Source organism: Euprymna scolopes, chromosome 27 (assembly GCF_053919585.1).
Source record: "Euprymna scolopes isolate OS-2025 chromosome 27, ASM5391958v1, whole genome shotgun sequence".
Taxonomy (NCBI): domain Eukaryota; kingdom Metazoa; phylum Mollusca; class Cephalopoda; order Sepiida; family Sepiolidae; genus Euprymna; species Euprymna scolopes.
This window is the reverse complement of record NC_136508.1, coordinates 82622190-82634389: the sequence shown is the minus strand read 5'-3', so window position 1 is coordinate 82634389 and position 12200 is coordinate 82622190. Positions and strand designations below refer to the sequence as shown.

General features: G+C 36.2%; 1 protein-coding gene across 4 annotated transcripts in view; it reads right to left on the bottom strand.

Moving 5' to 3' along the window:
* The window catches only part of LOC145248942 (uncharacterized), a 157195-nt gene extending 145206 nt beyond the window's left edge, over positions 1–11989 (bottom strand). For 2 of the 4 annotated variants that reach the window (XM_080110736.1, XM_080110737.1), the window contains exon 1: positions 11811–11987. In XM_080110736.1, the coding sequence (XP_079966862.1) occupies positions 11811–11881 (71 nt within the window). In that variant the 5' untranslated portion in view covers positions 11882–11987. Of the gene's footprint in view, positions 1–11288; positions 11740–11810 lie in introns of those variants that run through there. The other 2 variants (XM_080110741.1, XM_080110738.1) reach the window with 2 other exon arrangements.
* Between the last annotated feature and the right edge of the window lie 211 nt (positions 11990–12200).

Genomic DNA, 12200 nt, shown 5'->3' with positions numbered 1-12200 from the left:
TAGATAGATATGGTAGATAGCTATATAGATCGACAGATAGATACACAGATAATTAGATTAACAGATAGATAGATAGCAGATTATTTTCTGCTTCAGCCCGACCACTTTCTAACAATATGATATACACGTAAACGAGCGTCAACAAAAACAATGTGAAACATCTTTATGTAGAGTTAGATTTTCCCTATTTTATTGCCTTTAATAGCTTCCTTAACAGTAATTATATGCAAATCTGTTTCATTACTTATTTATGCCAAACGTTGTCCCTTCTTAAAAAACAATTATTTGCAATTTATTTAATCAATTTGAATATTTAACTCTAATCATTGTTTTCACTCTTACTTAAACGAGTGTGGCGTAGTTTGACTAATTTTTACTAAATTCTACTTCTCTTTTCCATCATTAGAAAAATGAATAAGTTACAGCGTTCGTTATTCATCGGTATTAAACATTTTCAAGCGTTTTCTATAGCTAATTTTCTTAGTAACATTAACCCTACAGCTGCGTTTTTCAATAATAATCGTTCAATTTTTTTCTACAGCTGCGTTTTTCAATAATAATCGTTCAATTTTTTTACTATTAAAAATATTTTTCTGGTGTTATTTTAGGATTACATTTAAGTATTTTGCCAAAGGCTGTTTCAAAGAAGGTGGGCTCCATCTACCATGCTAGAAAATTCTCACACCTGACAGTGTCCTGGATTTATACACAGTCACCATTCGCCCATAAATGGAGTATTGTTGCCACATCTTGGCTGGTGCATCTATCGATAGTAACTCTGAATATGAATTTTGCGAATGATTCTGCTCAGTTTTTACCTCTTTCTCTAAAACTAAATGAAACTAAATATTTGGTCTGTTGTGGCAAAATTCATAATGATAGGTTAGAAAAGGTTAAAGAGTTAAAAAAACACTAAATGTTAATGTAGATTAATTTTCTATATTTGCTATTTATCTCGCCTGCTGAACATAAACTGCCATTGTGCATATATTCGAAACATCAGGAACACTCGTTGTGCTGTCTTGGAGAGCCGACAGCAAACTCGACGCGTTCCATTATGGCGATGGAGAGGCGCTCGCAGAAACAAGTTAACGCAGGATGGTCGTCGGTGTGGCGTGAGACTGACAGACCCGATTAAAATGATAGATAGATAGATATATAAATGGTAGTTCCCTTCAGTCATTACAGACTATGGATGCCCACTGTAAGGGTACTTGCGCGTAGAATTTTTGTGGCAAGAGTTGCGCAATCTTCAACCACGCCTTACCTGAATCGGCATTGCTAAATACCATTGGCAAGTGGAGGGCCAGGAAGACTGGAAAGGAAGACTGGAAGACTGAGCTAAGTGGAGAGCACGTACAGCGCCTAGAATTCGCAAATGGTCATCCATCTGGTACTAGCCAGGCTCAAGGTTGCTTAACTTCGGTGGTCTGACGAGAACCGGTGCGTCAATATGCTAGCTAGATAGATACAGATACAGACACACTTACACATATACATGAATGTACATGAATACATATATAGTTCTTTTTTTACTTTATTTATTTATATTTATTTTAGCGTGTTCAATTTTATAGTAGACTAGTCTAGGTGCCCGGCATTGCTCGGATGTTTGGAGGTGTGCGTTGAGCAAAAAAAAAAAAAAGTAGGCAGGCAGGCTCGAACTCGTGATGCGAAGACAGGAAAAAAAGTGGAGGTGTGTGTAAGGGTGTTGGTTGAGCCACCCCTCCAAAAAAAGAAGGAAAATTGCAAGCGCAAAATAAATAAATAAATAAATAAATAAATAAATAAAAAATAGGAGTAGTAAGCAGGCCTAAACTCGTAACACGCCAGAGGAAAAAGAGGTAAAAAACAAACAAACAAACAAACAAACAAACACTCTTACCGATGTGATTACCGTGGTTATGGTGTCACTGGCGGTCGAAATAACGCCTTTTATGCGACGTCGTGGGCGCAAGGGTTGAATGATTTGCAAAAAATGTCAGCGACAAAACCAACACTCCCTGTAGAAAACTGCCCAGTTGAGGGCGAAGGAATTAATGTTTCTGGCTAATTTTTCGATATTTGTCGTCCGAAGGGGGGAGCTTCAAAATGGTACCAATCTCGTGAAAATCAGTCGCCTCTGTTGAAAGTTTAAGTTTTAGGCATACATGATGATTGCAACGTCTTGTCAGACGAGTGCCACTCCCTCAGGACATGAGCCCAAATGCCTGAGGGAGTATCTATACAAATATGATGTTACAGAGTCTTAGATTTGTACGACAGCTAAGTCTCTCTCTCTCGGTTCAAAATGTTGAGATCCAGCAACAAGCAAGAGCAAGATAGCCAGCAACAAATTAAACTGCAGACCAGCTTAATGCGGGTACTGGTCTTCCGCTTTATGGTTTTTTAAATCAGACATTTGCTTCTCCTAGAAAGGTTGCCTTCACCACGGCTTACGGGAGCCCTCTCTACCCCAATACACATATACACACACACACACACAAATATACACGGTGCTAGTTGGCCGTTGACCCAGAAAAAGAGTTCATTCGCCCTTTGGAAGGTCTTGTTTTTAATCCTTCAGGGAGACTAGCCGCCCTCCTCACCAAACAAGTCTGGTTGGGGAACCAGTTTAGTCGCCGGTGACCCGACCATGAGGCAGGTAGTACTGGGTTACATGGTACCAGTAGCATATGACATGACCTGACCACAAGGCATACATACATACATACATACATACATACATACACTTAAACAGACAGGTGAGATTTATATTATAGATGTTAATTATTTTTTCCGGTATTCGAATATTTGGTGTGGTCTTATGAAATTGAATATTTCATTCCATTTTGTGTTTTTTCATAATATTTTTGATGAATTAGTTTCAAGTATAAAACAATTTGTTAGAAAGTGGTTTACCGTGGAAGATTTCTGGCATGGTAAACAAAATAAGGCTTTTAAAAAAATTCTTTTCTTCTTCTTAAAAAGTAGGAATGTGTAGTTCTTGTTCACCCATCTCCACCCCCAACTGAGTTTCACGTAAAAGACACACGTTCTCACAGGGAGTTATTGGAACTCTCGAAATCGCCAAAAAGTTTTCTGACGATGAATAAATAAATAAATAAATAAATAAATAAAAAAGGACATCCGAAGAAGGTCGGAGAACACAACGACTGAAAGGTTTTTACATTGGCAATAAATCAAGATAAGGAACAACTGCCCGGAACATTTAAATAATGCAAAATTGCGTCTCAGGAATATCGTAATATATTAATATGTCCGTTCCTTTGAAGAGAGATGTACATAAAAAAGGGATTCAAGTTTTGTTTTATTTTCTTCATTCATATTTTACTTGCCTTACAGGTAACAAGGAGCCAATGGTGTTCTTGTACAGACACGAACCTCCACCCTACACCCGGGGGCTCTCCACATATCTCATACATACTCACCGTCGCCCGGCAGGAAAGTAACGAGTGTATAAAAGAGATGCAGCTGCAATATAAGGAAAGTCCAACTTACTTACCTGTGCTGCTGCAGGTGCTGTGCACAGCGGAGTGGGAGATGTCGACTTCAGACGTTCGTGTGCGTGTTGCTCTTGTAAATACGCCGCCCCTTTTCTAGTTAAACTCGGTGTCGGTTACGATGTAGCAATGTAGCGGGAACTCACGCAAGAAGGAAACAATAATAAATGTATCTATTAATCTGTTTCTACCAGGTATTTACGGACTTCATAAAACATTGTCTCCCTGCTTCTCATTGCATCAAGGTTCTGTATGAAGTCAGTTTAACGTGGTAGAAAAAGCCAGCTATTCAGAGGGGCACACCGGCTGGCACAAACGCGACCGAAAACAACCCGTCGATATTAGGGGACTGGCAATAAACAAGTCCCATATCCTCAATGGGGGAGATAATACCCGAGGACGTACTTGTCCTAGGACAGACTCGGACTATAATATTCTAGCAAAGATGGGTTTGATAGTTAAAAAAAGACTCAGTTTCAAGAATAATGCAAAGGGGAACCTGAGCGTGTATAATAACTTGCTGGAACTAATAAACGCTCAATTAGGGCACTGACATTATACAATCCAGAGTGTTTAAACGGAAGTCGTTAACGTTGCAGACACACTAGGTGACAGCCTCTTACTTTATACTTTCCACACAGTGCCCATCTTTACGTATTAAAAAATGAGGCTTGATATATATATTGTTTATATCCGTTAGAAGCGCTGAGTGAAATTTGAAGAATAAAACATGTATAAATACATTTGAAGCCAAAACTGCAACGCGAAATTTTTTTATAAAATAAACGGGTGTTTATTCTTTAAAGAAATATATTTCGGAGTAAGACTCCTTTGTAAATCTTTTTTTTCCTTTCTTCCTCGACATAATGTAGTGGAAGGTAGTTCGATGAAGAGTCCACGTGATGTTGTTAACTGCGGGGTTTTATCTTCCACTACATTATGTCGAGGAAGAAGAGGGAAAAAGATTGACAAAGGAGTCTTACTCGAAATATATTTCTTTAAAAAATAAACACCCGTTTAATATATAAAAAAAATTCGCGTTGCAGTTTTGGCTTCAAATGTATTTATACATGTTATATTCTTCATATATATATATATATATATATATATATATATATATATATATATATATATACACAGACAATTTTTTCAATTTTCCGGATTATCTTTTTTGTATATAGATCGAAGGTATGGATGTATGGTTCGAGCATTTTCGAAGAGTGCGCGGTTTTACTTTTCGTGTAGGCATCTACGCATCGTCAGGAAAGTTTGTGTTAGGCTGTTCGAGGAATTGTGGGAAGTTTATATATAGTAGTTATGGTGCGAGTGAAAGTCATTGGGGTTGCTAGCAGCGGAGAGGTGGGAGAGAGAGGAGGGCGTGCCAGTTCTGGGGTCAGTATCTGGAACAGGTTGTGTGTGTAGGGAGGGAGGCAGTTAGGCTAGGATAAGTATGTTTATGCTGTTTTGAAATATGATTTGATTAAGCGAAGGTTTTTGCGTTTTGATATGAATAGCTTCAAGGATATTTAGCTTCTTTACGTTCGTTTCGTGGTGTAGTATTTTTGTGTTGTTAACCAACATTTCTCTGAAATTCGAGGGGGCAGTGATGTTTTTTGCGTAAATGTTGGAAGATGGCACAAGAATCAACATGATGGTAGATGAAGCGGCGTGATAATGCGGTGGTCGTATGGCCGGCGTAACTATTAGTTGCATTGTTGTTATAGGAGTTACATTCTCCCAATGGGCATTTGAACTGATAGATGACATTGATACCTTCTAGTGGTTTTAGCGGAGGGGAGGAGTCATTTTTAATAACTAAGTTTTGGATTTAAATTTTTTTATAGTAAATGATGAATTCAACGTTATTGTTGTCTACAGGGGAAACGTATCTATGAATTAATCGAAAATGCTTGGACCATAATCTGTTGTGGGAGAACCAGCCTCTGAATGAACTCAACCACCGTCCATATATACCGGAACTCTTTACGATCTCAGGTAGGGCTCTAGTTCTGGAGTTAACCTCGCTTGCTCTGTGGAATGCAAACACATTTTTCATTCTGTAATTCTTTGTCTTTGTTCTGTTTTTATTGTGGCTTATTCAAATCCAAAACTACATCCATACATTCGATGTATATATAAAAAGATAATACGAAAAACTGAAAAAAAAAGAAAAAGTTATTACTAAACTTAAACTCTCTGTTGTTTTTAACAATGTCTGTCTGAATGAAAAAATGCTGCCTAAATATACGCAATATATATTTTATATATATACTAGCAGTTCAGCTCGGCTTTGCTCGGGCCCTTAACAGCCAAATTTCTTCCCGAAAACAAATGAACAAGATTTTCCCAAATCTCAATACCACTTGTGTCAAATCTAGAGTCTGTAGACCGAAAATTTACAGAGTTATTTGGTAGAGAAATGTACACAGACAGACAGACAGACAGACACACACATACATTTTCAATTTTATAGATATGTATAGATTATTATAGAGTCGTGATTTCAAAAGTAAAAAAAAAGTATTTGAGTGTCATCAGCTAGAGTCGGAACCGAAACTGTAGCATTTAAGGCTGGTAACGTTCTAATGTACCAACGTCTAATGTCGTGACACGCATATGAACTGATTAAAAATTAAAGATTAAAAATGAAAACTAAACTAAAATAAATGTATAAAATGTATAACGTTTTTTACAATTTTGACCCTTTTAAAACTATTTTTCGGCCAAAGACTCTTGCTTTCCTGACTGCTGGAAAACTGCTTCCATGGAACCAGTTTGCAAGAATTCTGGCGAAAGAACTGGCCCATTAAATTATCACCTCATTAGCCTCCTCCCGCTTTTCGCCAAAATATTTGAGTCCATAATTAACTAAGCTCTAGTCCATCACCTTACAGCTGCTAAACTTCTGACCGACGAACACAATGGATTTAGACAAGCTCGTTCTACAGCAGATATTCTAACTGTAATCTCTGAACTTATATACCATACACTGGACAAAGCAGAGGAGAGTAGAGCGGTAACCCTAGATATATCTAAGGCTTTTTACAAGGTTTGGTACGATGGTCTTCTCATAAAAATCAGATCATACGGTATCCTTAAATAAGAAGAGAATATGATATAAATCGTACACAACGTCAGATTCTAGTTAAAATGTAACTACAACTGTTAGGTAATAGTTGGGCAACGCCGGGTAGAAAGTAGCGAGGTAAACAACAAAGATTGAATCTTAGGAAACAGTAAGTTAAGCAAGCATGTGGTGCAGAAGGGGGCAGGAGGTAATGTTATGACGTATCAAACTCTGTAACCGATCATTTGCACCGGAAGTATTCGAATGGCGACCGCACGTGACGTGTCAGGTATTCCGGTTTGAATAAGCTTAGTTGAGTTGGGTCCGAGAAGCCGAGGAAGCAAGATGGGTTAAACAAGTTTCTCCATAACAGAGGAACGCCACAAGTCCGAGACTGTCGATTTCACTCTATGCTGCGGAAGACGAGATGCCTAGGAGTGAAATAAACCGATATACAAAAACATACATCATCTTGTGTGTCTTGCATGTGTACTTGTTATAGCAGAATCCAGCTCCCTAAGACGTTGGCGGATCCTCGAGGAAGCGGTCAAGAGACAGAAGCGGCCAGCAGCAGACAGGTATGTCGTTATGTGTATGTGTATTATATGTTTCACATACACACGCACCCACAACCACTAGACGAGTCGCGGGTCGTTAAAATAGACATTAAGAGACACGAAGACAATAGTCCGTTAAATAAGCAGTTAGATAAAAATACACAAAAACGATTTAGTCAGAATAAAATATGCAACAAAATATTAGTGAACTGAAATAAACACGATTATGATATATTGTTTTTATCAGTTTCACGAATTCAACATCAACAATATTTCTAACGTACGATTCTTTCTAAGAGGAAAGGATATTTTCTTGATCTTGAATTTCTGAGAACTCATATAAATAACATCATACTTTTATGCATTTGATAGCTCTTATGATTTAAACGTTCAAACTGTGAGCTGAGTTCATATCTGCAGTATTTTTTAATGTATGTTCATATAAACTTAACCACCTTTATATATTTTAGGTAAGTTTAATGCTTGCTCATTTGTGTACTACCGAACTATTTGTCTTTAACTCATTTATTCCTATATTTAAACTCAGTAACTTTATCATGCATACAAAGATAAATACTCTTATAGAAATTGTTCTCTCAGTTTATATACATTTATACATGCTTCTATATGTTTACTGTTCCATTAGTGCGTGCTCATGAAACGGATTCCTTGCGAACACGCAACAATAACATCAACAGTCACGCACTCCCTTTCTCACTCTTTTTAAATGTTGGCTAAGGCTGAGCAGAACATTACACTGTAAAAATCCAATGCCCTATTTATCCATACTATGATTTCACACTAAACCCTTTTACAAGGTTCCTTCAATAAGTTTTGAGATTTTTTTGTATAAGCACTTTTATTGAAAGTACTCATATGGAAGTCTAGTCCCCCTTGGAGGTATTCTCCCTCAGCTGCAATCCACACGTTGCACGGTTCCAACAACTTCTGGAAGGCCATGTTGAAGTCCTTTTGTGTGAGCGTGTCAATGACCCTCGTTACAGCCTCTTTCATCTCAATTGTCTCATAACGACAGCCTCCAAGGTTTTCCTTGAACTCAGGGAATAACCAAAAGTCACATGAAGCAACGTCTTGACTATAGGGAGAGTGAGGAACGGTCTTGATGCCAATCTTGGTCAAATAGTCTGTGACAAGGATGGAGTTGTGGACCGGTGCATTGTCTTGGTGGAAATACCACTGACCGATTTAAAGAATGCTGAAATGCCACTGACCTGATTTGAAGAATGCTGGCCTCTTCCAATGGAATCTCTTCTTGAACTCCCTTTAAACCTCAACATATTATTCCTTATTTACTGTCTGTCCAGCGAGAACGCAGTGCATGTATATCATGCCTGTGCTGTGAAAAAAAGGGATCATCATAAGTTTCTGGGTAGACTTGCTCTGTCTGGCCTTCTTGAGTCTAGAAGAGTCAGCATGCTTCCACTGGGAACTGTGTCTCTTATTCTCTGGATCATATTAGTAGATCCAGCTTTAATTGCAGGTCACCAGAGCATCAAGAACTGCAAGATCTAAATTGATCAGCTTGATAATCTCCCTGCTGTAATAATAACGTCTTTCTTTCTGATCTTCTCTAAACACGCTTGGAGCAAACTTCGCTTAAATCTTCCGCATATTCAGTTTCTCGCGAATAATTGTGCGTACAGTTCTCACACTAACATCAAACTGTGCACTCTATATGTCTATATATGTCTATATGACGGTCCTTATCCATGAAATTCTTTATTTGGCCAATCAACGCTAGTGTTCTGACTTCCTCATTCCTCCCATACCTCTCATCATCCTTAACAGACTTCCCTGATTCTTTCATGACACTTAAAAACTGATGCTAGATTCATCCAAGATGGTTCAAAAGCAGTCTGAAGCATTCCATATGTTTTCGTGTCATTTTTCAAGTTTAAAACAGAATTCAATTCTATATCGTTCTTCTAAAGTGTCTTCAGGTCCAGATTGTATTTTTGAAATTCACCAGCTGTGACAACTAGGCTTTAATAGAGTGCATTCCAGTTCCTGATGTAGCTGTTACTTCAAAGCTGAAATCATAAAAATTGTCCAGTCATCTTATAAGATGTACAGCAATAACTGAATTTTCAAGAGTCTACGACAATGTTAAATGTCTGTACAAAAAAGTATGGAAACTATCGAAGGTATTTCGTAAGTTATATTTTTCATAATTTTCTTTTAATACTTTGAGTTATTTGTTTCAAACTATACCAGTGTTCTAATATTTATATGTGGATGGGTAAAGATAGATTTAGTATAGTAAATTTATACGCTAGATTAAAAATTAAGTGGAATTTTATAATTAGAATTCGAGTAAGCCTTTGTATCCCGGCAATGACGTAACACAAACAAGAAATAGGTAGCCTTACGTGGGGAATGGTCATGAGAGATTTTTCTCTTTCGACAGAACAAGCAGATAAACAAATATATATATATATACACATACACAGAGAGAGAGAGAGAGAGAGAGAGAGAGAGAGAGAGAGAAGTGACTGTATATCCACGGAGGAGAAGGTATTACAAAAAAGAAAAAATTAAAAAAACAATTACATTTATGATGTTTACGCGTATGAATGCTGTTATTAATAAGTTTGGTTGTTTGTTTTACGGCATATCAACCATTTTCAGATTAATTAATGCCGAATTTGGTCATTTTAGAAACAAAAAGTATTATGCTTCAAGTTCTTTATATATATATATATATATATATATATATATATATATATATATATATATATATATAAAAATGAAACTCTTGGTTTGTTAGTTTTTAAAAAACTAAAAAACCACTGAACCGATTGTTTCGACATTTTGGCATGGTATTTTCACTGTACTCATGCGTGTTTTTACATATCCCTTTTTAATTATAATATCATACTTACTTTTTATTTAATATATGAGGTGGTTTTATTTGTAATGATGTGGCCATTTTTTTAGTTGGGGAAATATCACCATCACCGCCCGCCGTCACATGACATCACTAAAAGGAACTTTTCATCTCGCTTCGTAATGTGTTTACAATATGGATAAATGTATTTACAATACGAGTAAATTTGAAATCACGTGATTATTGAAAATGTAATCATGTGATTGAAATTTAATTTAAATTAACCACACATGGTCGCTTTCCTGTTAATTAATAATCGAAAATGGATATTAACAGCAAATCGACCATTGGGAATCATGTTTTACTTTTCAGGAAATTAAAGATTCAATGACATTCCTATTTCAGTCACCTAAATTATTTAGAGTAAAATGAATTTAAGAATTTATATCCAAACTTAAATAGTTTTACTTGAAAAATGACATCAATATGCTAAGTTAGGTAAAACCCGTGGAGAAGACTCTGTTTTACTGTTGTTGTAAAAATGGAACAGAAATTTAAATTTCGCTCCGTTTTAAATTCTGTACATTTTTACATTACGTCCAACTCATTGTTCATATTCGACGTATCGACTTTTGAGGGTTTTCGGGTCGCTGACAAGGTTAGGGATGTCTATTCTGAAAGCCGTTCTTAAAATGGAGAAGTTCGGGTGTTTATTCGTTGTAAGCATACCCGAAAGCCCGTAAAAGTCGACTTTTCCAATGTGAACGGCGAGTTGGACTTACGTAAAAGAAAAAAAAATACCAAAAAGGTATACCAAATTGACTTTTTTGAAAAGAAAAGAAATCACACTTTTTCTACTAGTGACTATTTTAAATAATTTATGAATCTTAATTTATTTGGAAACTTATTGTTCTTTTAATTTATTACGAAAACTGTTTGCTCCCACCCCAAATAAATAAATAGATTAATGAAATAAAAGAAAAAAATATTTTTCGTTAAAAAAGTTATGTAATTCAATAAATGTTCCGGTAATTAATGCTTTTTGTTGTGTTACTGTATTAATGTATTTGTTTTTTTGAGTTTTCGAAGACTTTCGCAAAAGTTTTGTAAATTTCGTGATTGTCGCCCCTTAGCCCGAATCGAACTTTTCCAAATATGAAAACCACAGAGAAAGCCAACACGCAGCAGCAGTGCCAAATTAAAAAAGAAAAAGAAAGAAAAAAGACAAAACATTAAAAATAGTTTAAATAATTTTGTAGCATCAATCAAAAAGAAAAAAAAAAAAGAAATACAAGAAAATATATAAAGCTTACTTTTTGGGGCGTCGTTTTGTTGTTGGCAAAAGTTGACTCGCAAAATATCTTCTACTGTAAGATTGGAGACATTTTTTTTTTTTTTACTGAGTGTTCTTTTTTTTATTTCATCGGATTCTAAAAACCGTTGTTTAAAAACCGATAATCGTTCTTAGTCCAATGGTATTAGAATATAAATGTGTATATGTGTATTATGCGCATGTGTTTATTTATGTACATGCGGGTATATTTATATCTTTGTTAATTTAATAAAATCGGATGGTTGCCATGAAGTGGGAAGGGCAAGTGATTTTCTTTCAATAAAACGTGTGTACTCGACACCGGCAAGATTTGTTGTCGCGCCGTAAAATAATAATAAAAACAAGCAAAAAACCTCTAGAACAACGTTATGCCTGAAATATGCACGCTCTTTGCACAAAGCAAATCACTAACGAAAGAGAGAGAGAGAGAGAGAGAGAGAGAGAGAGAGAGAGTGACATGAAATAACTGAACAATAATGAAAATAATAATAAATCCGACTACCTCTCTCTCTTCGCGCTATTCCACTTCCATGTCAACTTTTTCCAGCGAACCACGACGATTGTAACAACCATTAGAAACGGATTTTTTTTTGTTCTTCTTTGTTTTGTTTTGTTGAATAGACTTCAAGTTTTAACCTGTCGAACATAGCGGACTCAACGACTTTATGTGTTTTTCTACTTTGCTGTTCTAATGCGCTAATGAATATTTATTAAACCCGCCGAGAGGAAAGAGGAAGAAAATGAATCATTAAGCACCGAACCTTTTCAGAAATAAACTTAGGAATTTAATTCGAGTTTGTCGCAATGTGAACAAGTTAAGTTGCTGACTCGAGTGGTTTTAGAAAAAAACAAAAAAACAAAAAACAGTGCAACAAAAGAACATGGCTCCAAA